Source organism: Anguilla rostrata, chromosome 6 (assembly GCF_018555375.3).
Source record: "Anguilla rostrata isolate EN2019 chromosome 6, ASM1855537v3, whole genome shotgun sequence".
NCBI classification, from domain to species: Eukaryota; Metazoa; Chordata; class Actinopteri; order Anguilliformes; family Anguillidae; genus Anguilla; species Anguilla rostrata.
In genome coordinates this window covers 4,947,472-4,959,887 of record NC_057938.1, presented here as the reverse complement: position 1 = coordinate 4,959,887, position 12,416 = coordinate 4,947,472, and the positions used below count along the sequence as shown (strand labels likewise).

Below are 12,416 nucleotides of genomic sequence, written 5' to 3'. Positions count from 1 at the left end.
GTTCACTTCAATCATAAAATTCATCTTGTAGTGCTGCCCTACACACAGCGAGTCCTATTAGATTAGCTAACTTCTTACAGTAGATCTAAATAATAGTTTAAGCTGTTGACAGTAGTGAAATGGCTACTGAACATTTCTAAACAACCAGTCAACTACTGTATATAAAATGCAGTCATTCAATCCACTGACTTCATGCTCATATAAGGTCCCCCCTTTTTTCCCTTCTTTGGCTCCAATCTGTACAGCATAGTGGCATGAAAACTGAACTTCTGCGGTTTCAAAATGGTTTTCACTTTGTCCTCGTCTTTTCCACAGTCTATGTATTTTCAATTGAAAATCAAAACGTAAATCTCTGTAAATTTTTTAAAGATGACACTCCTACTGATCAACAGTCTTTTCATATTCATCCAGTCATTTTGGGCTGCATGTAGTTGTACTTGCGAAAGGTTGAACATTCTAACACGTCGAGTGCATAGTTGTTCTGATACAGCATGATATGAGTTTATCACGCTTTGCAATGGGCATTAAAGATACTTAAACAATGTTTTTATTTGCCAGTTTTATCGCAACACACTTGTACTGGTCCTTACCTTAATTAGTAACCAGATAGTTCACTGAGGTTCAAGTAATGAGAATTCTTGTCTTTAACTGCTTCGATAATTAAATAGGTCAGAACAAGTTCTGTTCACTTGTGTGGAAAAAATGCCACAGGAAACATATCAAAACAGTTACACCCCCAAGGCTTGTGGGAGGTGTAGAATGAAAAAAAAGGCCCTTTAGCCCCTGGAGGTAGCAACTTCTTGCCTTAACTACTTAATGAGCTTAATTAATTAGAACATTTTTAACATTTCTGAATTTCAAAATTGGCCCCAAGCTAAACTTAACCTTGGTTACTAAATGTTAAGGGGTCTGGATAGCGGCGGTTGTGTATTACAGAAGTTTTAAATTAAAAACACAGCCTTAACAAGCCTTTGGGGAATGGGTAGAGACAGAAAGCAGCATGCCCTGGAACTGTCCAGGAACTGAATTTGACACCACTCTGCTAGGAGGCAGAAGACAACATGGCCGACAGAGGACCACCTGGTGCAACACATCTGAAGCTGAACTTTAACTGTTGCACTTTGACCCTGTGCACCACTGGTAAGAAAAGCCATCAACGTTAGCGCTATTTAGCTGCACTATATACCAGAAGACACGAGCGACATTAACATTGACTTGTATTCGCTTGGATTGAGTGGTAGCAGCAATGATTAACCTGTTCGGACTTGGTTCGTATTCCTGAATTATTTCTCTTTAGAAAGAAAGAAAGTCATGCCTTATACCTAATTTTGTGTTTGCAGATCCCCTAATGTCAACACAGAGAAAAAGACTACCAAACTGCTGGGCGATCACTTGATCAGTTTCTTTATTCCAGAAGTTTTATCAAATGCTCTTCAGCAGCCAGTAATAATGTAAACCAGCATCAAACTTTCCAACGAGTTTATACAAATACATTTGTGAATGCTTCCCATCATCTCTGTAGCAAACACTGATGGAGCAGGAGAGCCTGAACATCAGTTTTTTTTTTTTTTAAATGAGAGGACACATTGTATGCCCTTCACAATCTAACCGTTTCTATCAAGGCCAATTGACATTTGCGGTTTTTTAGCACATTGCACAATAGCGCTCTGTTCCACGGCCTCAAGTTTTAAATATTAAAGCCACATAAAAAGGTAACCCGTGCACACAGGGCAGACCTGCAAAAAGAGCCAACTGTTTAACTGCGGACTGTACAGTATTCACTGGTTCTTAGAGTGAAATTAAGGGCGGGTGACACATTCAAAAGAATCTTCATTCTTTAATTTAAAAAAAATCTTTATCTGTAAAATACGAGGAAGCTTTTATGGCTGTGAATCATTTTCCTGTAATTACAGCATCCTGTTCTCAGCACAAAGTGGTCCCAAAAAAGGAAGCTTTTTTCTCTTATCTGATTTTTCTGAGGTAAATCTTCCGACTGAGTCCAGATTGGCAGAGGGCAGTAACATCTCCCCACAAGTTCAGTGTGGTCTCCATTTTAAGTGCTGTGCACCTGGTCAGATCTCCAGTTTCACCAGTCAAGAATCTAACCAGTCTATAGTAACATGACGCCCCAGTGTATTTTGAGACAAACAGATGCTTGTCTCAAACTGTAAAAGAATTTCATGAAAAAATTCTAAATGTTTTGCTGCATATCCTGATGAGAAAATGATGGAAACAGTTGAAGAAATGGCTGATTAAAATTAATTTCATTTATTGAAACTGTCAAAAACTTTTACTTGCTTTTGTATGTGTGTTTGTTCATAGTTTGCATTACAAATATGACCTGGAATTTGCTATTATACAAATATACGACACAAATTAAATTCAGTTTCTGCTGATGGGACTTAATGTTGAGGTTTCATGCTGACTTTTCTGGCGGTTGTGCACAATTATTTGTTAAAAGTAAAAGTGTCTTTGGTTTCAATGGTGCCAAGATTGTGGGTGGGTCACAATGTTAAGAATGTGAAAAAAGTTACCCCTATGACGTTTATTCTTTTTTTCTTTCATTTTGAAATGTACGAAGTTCCATCGCTGCATAGACAACTTCAGTCCATCCTGTCTGTATACTTCATGATTAGATTAAATTAAGGAATAATAAAAAAACATTGTTCATTACCATCTGATAAATATTTCCAGTCTATTTACAAACCATCACCTACTGCCTGATTAGATTACAGTTTGTGAAGCCAATTGTCTAATATACTATTTATTAATTAAAAATCAATCAGTGAACAATAGCAAAAACATCAGTTACCCTCTGAGGATTTTTAGGCAGTGTAAAGTGTTCTCATTGGCTAAAACACGTTTTATGAAATAATACACCTCCTGTTAGTAAACCATTTGAAGAGCTAACCCCTTCTCTGTCTCTCTCAAACTTGGCTCGTACCCCACAAGGGCTTTGATCTATTCAAGTTATTTCACATTAGCTCTGCAAGTTATGAGTGCAGGAGCGAGAATTATATTACAGCTACCGTTGCTGCGGATAACAGTATAGCACGGGAATATATACAAATGTAATAACGAAAAAAAAGTAGGTAGAGGGGAGTCGGTTATATTTGAATGTCTGATTAGTTCCAGACATGCAGAGAGGAATGTGTCTCATTACCTCTCCACATTTTCATTCCTTTATTGAAGGCTGAAGGGCACGCCCAGGCTGTCCATTGGTCAACTGACACAGGAGAGGAGATTTAAATACTTTGGGGGAGACTGCCAGAGGGACACAGAGGGATTGGTTAAAAAGAACCCACACTCCCTCTCCCTCTCTTTTTCTTTCTCACTCACTCTCTCTCCAGCCCAGGGCTTTTCAACAGGTGTCCTGGGGAGCACTTAAAAAGACACCCGGCTCTTCAGACTTGCAGTGGCAGGATAATTAACTTTTTTGAGAGGAAAATTGTGACGGTAAGGCGAACATTTCTCTTTGGGTGTTTCTGCTCAAATTCTATGGTGCGTGAAATTTCACAAGACTGCACATTGCAAATCACTGGGATTGTAATCATAATAACTCTCTTGAGTTGCGATTGTTGTAATTAAGATTCTAAAACTATATGGAGTGTGCACATTTTAATCTATAATGAATCAATGAAATGTGAATTTAAATTTCATGGGTTTTTGTCGTATTAATTCTGTTTCTTGCATTGGTGAGGAATGCAAATGATCACCAGTATCTTGTATTATATTATAGGAGTGGCTGTTTAGTAAATTGATCATGACTTTCTGGATTTTAGCCATGGTAGATGGTGTGACTAGAAGTTGCACTGCATGACAAACTATTATCTGTGCTAATATCCTTGCAAAGTGTTATTAAGAAATGAGGCAAAACATTGTTATTCTAAAGCTATTGAAATGTAACACTGGTGAAAGAAATGAGAACAACTAATTGATTAATGGGATTATTGCTGTAAGGGTCAAAATTGTGAAACTGTGGTTTGCTGTAATTCAAAGAGATTTGTTTATTTAGAATATGTGTTTATCACAATTATGGTCATTGTATATATATTATATATATATATATATATATATATTTTATTTATTTATTTATTTATTTTTTATTTATTTTTTTTATTTTTAAAAAAAATTTATTATTTATTTTTTTTCTGGCTGCAAAAATATTTCAGCTTCTGGATTAATGCATGTTTGTTTCCTCATGGTCTATTTGAAACATTTAGAACAGAGAAGACTGTTCTAAAGTGACTGATAATGCTTCTGTACTGGCTAAAAATTAATTGAAAGTACCAATCAAATGAACAGCAGATGTGTGTCTTTGCCTGAAGCTAGCTATGAATGGATGGTTTATTATATATGAAAATTACATAAGAACCAATGTGGGATAGGTGCTGGAGTATGACCTGGGTCCTTGTAACATTATCAAAGTTGTGCGGTTTGGATTGACAGAGGTATGAATATAGGTGTGTGGACCAGGCGGAAATATGATTTTTCTTCCCTCTCCTTTGGCGAGAAATGACTTGAACGTTTATTTTTTTAGCCACGCGAAGGCATGCGCGTTCCTATTTTCAATATCGTCATATTCTCAGCTAGGTTGTGCCAGTGCCACGGAATTACGATTGAATTGGGGAAAAACAGGATGTCTTTGTTTCTTTGTTTAATGTCTCTCCGGGGGGGTGAGGCCTGAACTTACTTCCCTTCCCGTCTGTCAGTCTTCTTGAGATAAGAATTAATTAGAATTAATTCTCAGGGACTAAGTGCTTTACATGAAAGCTCCATGATCATGCCTCCCCTTTTGAGATTTCTTCTGAAAAAGATCTTAAGGTTTACAGTCTGCCTTGACCACAGGCCATGTTAATTGAACACTGGTCAAACACAAAAATAAAAAATAGTCAAATAAATAAGAATATGGATTTGATCTAGGGATCATTACTGGAATTGCAGATTTTCTAGTGTTATGTTGTTTTTTTTTCCCCCTGAGCAGTTAATTGCTGGCTCCTCTGACCAGCCTGCTTATTCCAGAACTTCCCTGCCAGACCCGCTGGGGTCCTGTCAAAACTTAACAGCTCGTCGATGAGCCTGTTGGGATTGGGGGAGGTCTGGGGGGTTGGGGGGGGGGGGGAGACTGTGGTCCTGGCGAGAAAATTTGCACCAACCGTAATTCCAGGGGTAGTGTTTCGGGTTTGAAGCACACTGGGTTTGCAAGCTGGAGACCAGGCTGACAGAGCAGAGCAGCAGCAGCAGCAGCAGCAGCAGCAGCAGCAGCAGCAGCAATCCCTCCTGACCTCGTGTCAAATGTCCACTTCTGGGCTATTTGGCTGGGCACACAGCATTTTAATGCGCCATTATAGGAGAAGCAGATGTGAGTCGGTGGCAGAACCGTGAGCCGGCCCAACACGGGACGCCGTTCTCTCCCAGAAATAAATGACGCAATGCTGAGCATCAAATAAAACTTTTTACAGAGCGCTATAAACGGGGCTGGCTACCGCTCTGTCCGTCGTGGTGCGGTGTGGGGGTGTTTCTGTGTTTTACTGGGTCTCTGTATTGCTTGTGATGTGGTTTATTGTCAGGCTGTCATTGACTGTTTCCTGGATTGATGTTGTAGCCTCTGGAAGCCGCTGACTCAATGACAACCGCTATAATTACCGTCAGGGGATGGGACCGACGTGAAATGAACACGATGATGTCATGCTTTCCTTTCTTGATGCGACGAGTTTTTTTTACTCGTATTTTTTTTTCAAATTCCATGTGTGGTTTATTTTGCTGCCGAAACACAGCGCTGAGTTGTATCTATTGTTGAATATTTACAAAAATATATACACGAGCTCATAGAAACATACAATGCAAACAATTACACATGTATCTATATGCAAACAGGAAACATTTTGTCTTAGTATCCTGTATTGATGCATGAAACTTAAAACCACAAATGAAGACAAAGAAAATGTCAAGAAAATAATGACTAGCTAAAATCAAATATTTCCTAGCCTGTTAACTTTACTATTAGCTGATGGTTGTCTTCAATGGAGCAAGGCTAATATAAATCTGTATATGGAACATTTTACAGTTGGAACGAGCACCGTTGGGAGTCTGAAACAGCCACCTTGTATAAGACCACCTACCCTTTGACTTCAAAACCAACTGACATTTTTCCATACTATTCAATTACAACTAAATGTGTAAAATGTAATTTCCAAAATGTTTATTTTCCATAAATTTTTACCAATGGATTAATTTACCAATTCAACTTGTGAAGAAAAAAACATACTCTTTTGTTTTGTAAAACTTACATTTCATTATGCCACTTTTTTAAAACCAGTCGACAACATTTCTTTATTTCTGTTTTACAAGTTCAGTTCAACAACTGTGGGGAATCCCCACTCTCATTTCCATAAATGCTAATGAGTACAATTTCAAACAAAAGATCATCTGAAACGAAGTCTTCTACAGTGGAGACAAAATGTGCAGATTTTCCGTCTGATAGACTTCTAATGACATGAGGACGGAGTGTAGCACAGTGGGTAAGGAACTGGGCTTGTAACCAAAAGGTCGCAGGTTCGATTCCCGGGTAGGACACTGCCGTTGTACCCTTGAGCAAGGTACTTAACCGAAATTGCTTCAGTATATATCCAGCTGTATAAATGGATACAATGTAAAAATGCTATGTAAAAGTTGTGTAAGTCGCTCTGGATAAGAGCATCTGCTAAATGCCTGTAATGTAATGATTGTGTGATAGTATCTGTGGTAAAGGGCACATTGAACGGCAGTGCGGACAATTAAAGCCAACCACCCTCATTTTGGTTTTTAGCGGATATTATGACTGTCCACGTCTCTCACTTGGCTGCGATACTCTGACTGAGCGGCCGGCTGCAATTTTTACTGCCACAGGGGCGTTCTGGGGTCACGGAGAATGACATCTTGAATCTTTACAAGAAATCAAGAAATGTCACACAGATAATTACTGCAGTGAGCTCAGACGCCGATGCGTCTCTTGCATATTGGTTTTCCTTCTGTGACCTCCTGGGCAGTGTCTTATGGGAGGATGCCATGCATGTGCACACTATCCTTTATATAACTGGTAACAAATTTACACCAGCACCCTTTTATTAATCTATGTAATTGTATTGCTGTTTTTTTTAACTTATCAGTCATATCATCCTAAATTTGCCATTGACATTTAATGTCGGTCTGCTTTCCACTTTGATTGAGCCAGTTTCTATTTTCTTCTTCCATTGTAAGCACTTACATATAAAAAAGTCTGATTTTATTTTTACACTCAAAAGGCTCAGTCTCATATTTTTTTAAATGCTGTTACAGTAGAATTTCCTGCTGTTGCCCAGCAACACATCCACTCGGTTTATTGTAATGTACAATGTACAATAGTCTCAATGACCGTTTCTATTGCCACAGACCACACAAGCACAGGCTTCGACCATAATTACCTACAATCCTCTAATACAAACAGGAGGCAGGGAGCCCTGTACATCGTAGATACATACTACAATTTCTTTTTTCTTTTTTTCATTTGACTCCATGGTCTGCCCCAAATGAATGCTTTACTAAAGAGTCAGTCATTCTGAGATATTTTGGCCTTTTATTAAATACTGCTGCGTCCATATATAAATCCATCTCCCCATGTGAAAGGAAGCCTGGATGACATCACCGCCATTAGAAAGCTGGTGACATCATTTTGTCGGAAACAGATCCACTCTCGCTGAACCCTTCTGTGGGTTTGCGCGTGTAATTAATGGCTTGGACGGAATGTGTTTAGCTAGCATAAGGGCAGCGGCTTGTTGGATGATAAGGCAGCTCAAGTACGACTGTCGCGATATAAAGTTTCCTCCATTCAACAAGATGTGAAGTCTTAACCATTTCCCTCCATAAACGCATAAACACATAAAATTGTTCTGGAAAATGGCCACGGACCACAAGACCACGGAGAGTTCTTCGTGAACGGCGTTCCAAGAAGGTTTTATTTTATCGAAGGCGAGATCTCGGTAACGTCTGGAACTGTTCGGATGTTAGAGTAACAGGTCTTGACGCTTGCTTTTCTTTTTTTTTTTGCTTTTTTCCCCGAAGCCATGCTTCCCCGGCCGAACAGGCGAAGCGCGTCCCTCCTGCTGGGGGCGCTGTGCGCCCTCGCCTGCCTCGCCGCCGCCGCCGACGACCCCCCGGCCCCCGCCGAGAAGGGGCTCACGTTCAGCCACGTCTACACGATCGACCTGGCCCAGGGCTCCGACTGCAAGCCGGCCGGCCACGCCGTCCCCCAGGACCAGGCCGGGGAGCTGCAGGGAGCCCCGGCGACGGTCACCGTGGACGGGGAAAACGACGTCGTGTTCAAGCACAACATCCGCCTGCAGGCGCCCAAGTGCGACTGCGAGGACCTGGAGGCCTTCCGGTCCCTGCTCTACCGGATCAACGGCCTGGAGGAGGAGGTCACCTACCTGAAGGGCCAGTGCTCCCAGGGCTGCTGCAGCCAAGGTAACGGCTGACCGACGGACTGATTGATTGACATGACCGATGTTCGCTTGCGTTCGCGTAGAGAAAACGCTTTCAATTTCAATATCCGTACTGATTTTACCCTATATATGTCAACGGTATTCGTTAAGTGAGCCATGTAACCTACAAGCTACGTAGTTTAGTCATCATTTTAAAGAAAGGGGAAAAAAAATCATCACATTGGTATAACTTTATGCAATTGGGTGAAAATGGAATCAAGCGATGACGGCTGGTCCTTAAATTTGCCAAGTTGTTAACTATGAAATACGGTCAAAGGCAGATGTATGAGGGCCGACTGTAAATTCTCTGTTTACGCTGTGTGTTTTAAAAACGGCCGTTCAAAGAGCCGTCGGCCACATCTGGTAGCGATTACCGCGCCTTTGCTTTCTTTGCCGGCGAGGGGGGGGGGAGAGCACCGGTAGCCGAGCGTCTGTTTTTCTGTCGCGGCAGGAGCGGACACCGCCTGCGGCGGCCACGGGACGTACCAGCGCGCCACCTGCAGCTGCCTGTGCGACCCCGGCTGGGAGGGGCCCGACTGCTCGGCCTCGTCCTGCCCGGACGAGTGCAACGACAACGGGCGCTGCGTGGACGGGCGCTGCCAGTGCCACGCGGGCTACGGCGGGCACGACTGCAGCCAGCTGCTCTGCCCCAACGACTGCAACGACAAGGGCCACTGCGTGGACGGGCGCTGCGTCTGCTTCCTGGGCTTCACCGGCGAGGACTGCGGCCTGCGCAGCTGCCCCAACGACTGCGCCGGGAACGGGCGCTGCGCGGACGGCGCCTGCGTCTGCGAGGACGGCTTCTCCGGTGCCGACTGCTCCAGAGGTGAGCTCCGCCGTCCCACGCGTTAGATACCTTAAAAACAAACAAAAAAAGTATTATTAAGTAAGGTAAGTTTGTCTCTTCCAAACAGCCGTTTAAATAATATCTTGTCTTTTCAAATATGTCAACATCAAGTCAGTTGAAAGTGTAACATTTTTGGTTTACCAGTCGAATGAAAATAAGCAATGTCATGTGAAACTTAACATTATGAAGACTCCAGACAGTCTAAAAGGTCAACTTGGACAATGTCATGACTCCTTGCCTGTTCCCCAGACCCCCCTCTCCCTCCCCTCCCAAAAAAAGTAAATATATAAAAATAGTGCTTTGGGCTAAGAAGTAATGGTTCCATTGCTTGAGAATGTCTGGAATTGTCAGCCTCTGTTCCTTTTTAATACGTAAAGGAGCCCCATAGACCTGACCCTCCTAAACATTCAGTGAATTCCATGACCCTTTGATGCATTTTTATGACTAATACAATCATAAAAAAAATAGTTTGACACATGATTTACAAGCATTCTTTGGCCGTGGGAGGGGCTGGCCTGGACAAATGTCTTAACATGTTGGGCAGTTCAAAAGATCATCAGACCCTACACACCTACCAGACCTCTCTGTTCTGCTACCTCTGAGCATCTGGCACCCCCCCCCCGCCACCCCAAACCAAGGTGTACCTGCACTTCCAGGTCATGTCTCTTGTTTGTTCTGGCAAAATCAGCAGAAACCCAGCCCGTCTTTTGATGTAGACTGCAGAATCGCCTCTTCAGATTGCAGCAAGGTTCCCCTGACCCCCTTTAGTTATTTTATTTTCTTTTTCTTTCTTCTCTGGTTTTCTTTTGGATAATGCTATAGCTGTGAGTGTGCAAAGGTTATCTGTCTAGTGGTACCTTCATTTGTCACAGTACAAATTGTTGTGGGCAGCATGGTGGTGCAGTCAGTAGCACTGTCACCTCACAGCCAGAAGCTAACGTTTGAATCCAGACTGAGGGGCTTTTTGTGTTGAGTTTGTATGTTCTCCTCATGTCCATGTGGGTTTCCTTCCGTCCAAAGACATGCAGGCTAGGTTAATTGGAGAGTCTAAAACTGTCCTTGGAGTATGACTGTGTGAGTGAGTGATGTTTGGGCCCTGTGATGGATTGATGACACTGTCCAGGGTGTATTCCTGCCTTTCACCCAAAGTCTGCTGAATGGGCTCCAGTTCCCTCACAACTCTGACCAGGAGTAAGCGGTTTCTAAAATGGATAGAACAAATAGTGGTCTGTCATGTTAACATTGCACTTATAATAAAAGTGCCTCTACTCTTTTATGGTGATTCTGCTTCTTTGTGTTCCTGAGAGTTACACTGATGTTCTCCACCATTAGAGAAAACGCTGACCCCTACTGGAAATATTTTGTCATTTACTCTGGGTAATGATTTTTGACTGTAGATCACAAGGCCTAAGATTAGACTATTTATTATCTTTTTTAAAAATGTGAGTATGATGATAAAGAAAAATTTGACTGATCTGATGTCCATGGGTCTTGACAGCTGTTTTAGATCACAGACTTGAATTCAGCTTGAGGTGGCTTTTCATATAAATCACATAAGCACGCAATACGATATCACACACATTCAAATAACTTGTCACGCATTTAACACACATCGTGTGGCATTCGCATTCGTGTAATCCCTGCTCGCGAGGATGAGATTTTCCAACCCCAGCTTCATGCAGTTTATTCCCTTTTACTCCCTGCCACACTTTCCAAACTATCCCCCTACAGTGACGGGTCGGTTTATTGCTAATGTGAAAATGTCTTCCACATTTTCTGGCAAACCGGCAGTCTGGCGAACAAGGAGCCGGCTCAGCGCGGATTTGGGTTTCCTGATCCCGCTGTAATCTAAAGGGGAGCCAAGAGGTGTCAGAGGACCGGAGTCGAGTGACTGGCAACGCTCCCTGTCAGACGGCTCGCTCAGGTGCTGAAAGAGGCTTCTGTGTCCGTTTAAAGCCTGCTGCTTCTGTGGCTTGTGCTGCGGAAGGCTCGGCGTGTCACGGGAGGATGGATGGTTTTAATAATGCGAGAAACGCGGGTCGTCGTGCGTACATGCAAGCGAGCGCACTTTCTATGAGGTGGTCTTGGGCTTCTTCTAGTGATTATCGAGTGTAAAAGCCCACCTTTGTCCATAGAGGTTCGTAATCCTCCAGTAGCTATGAGAATTCCAGTAAATATATTTTTTGGAATTATATGGAAACCATATATTGCATTTTTATAAAAAAATCTGATAAAAATGAAGTTGACTCAAGTGAAACCAGGTGGCATCAGTGATTTCTTCTTTTATTCTATTTCATTCTCAGCCAATATCAGACGTACTGTTCTCACTTTTATTGACACAGTTCAATTCTTTGCACGCTTGCTTCCTATTCCCCGCCAGGAGAGAGAAAAGTCTGGGGATCTGATTTTAAACTTGAATCTGTGCTCCCACCAGAAACCTTAATACGATTTAACAGCAAGCAGCTAAGGAAACATTTGAAACTGCTGACATAAAAGACTAGGTAATGAAAAGTTCTTACGTGATCACATTCAACATCTATCTTCTGTGCCAGTAAGTACACCTTAAACCTAAAAAAAAAAAAACTTTCTTTAGGAGGCAGGGGGAGACGCCATGGCGACCGGAATTCTAATCTGCCATTCCCCGGAATGCTAAGGTATTAGCTCGGAAAAGTCACAGTAAAAATTGATAGCTTATTGTTTAGGCTCTATAGTGCACCAAACAGTGGTTATTCATTTATGAATTCTTTTCCTTTATTAATTTTAACCTGCTTACATCTGAGTACTGATTTGAGATTATGGCTTCATCTCTTATGTTACTTGCTATTTAATACCAGTTCAGTTGTCTTTATTGCTCTACAGTAGTGACAGCCAAGCCTATTGATGTTTCACCATATAGGAAGATATTCTAAATGAGTATGTATTCATAATTACGTGAACCTTTAAATAAATTATAATTATTGTCAAACCCACCCCAAATGGAACCCCATCACAACCCAAATGATTCTTAAATGTGTGAGGGGAAGCTAAACACATACATTTTAAGTAAACCATAACAAAGAAATTGTCCTCAC

General features: G+C 41.9%; 1 protein-coding gene across 2 annotated transcripts in view; it reads left to right on the top strand.

Moving 5' to 3' along the window:
- The first annotated feature begins 3,266 nt into the window (after nucleotides 1-3,266).
- Nucleotides 3,267-12,416, top strand: part of tnn (tenascin N) — a 32,881-nt gene continuing 23,731 nt past the window's right edge. For both annotated transcript variants that reach the window (XM_064341672.1, XM_064341671.1), the window contains exons 1-3: nucleotides 3,267-3,456; nucleotides 8,080-8,481; nucleotides 8,950-9,324. In XM_064341672.1, the coding sequence (XP_064197742.1) occupies nucleotides 8,082-8,481; nucleotides 8,950-9,324 (775 nt within the window). In that variant the 5' untranslated portion in view covers nucleotides 3,267-3,456; nucleotides 8,080-8,081. The remainder of the gene's footprint in view (nucleotides 3,457-8,079; nucleotides 8,482-8,949; nucleotides 9,325-12,416) is intronic.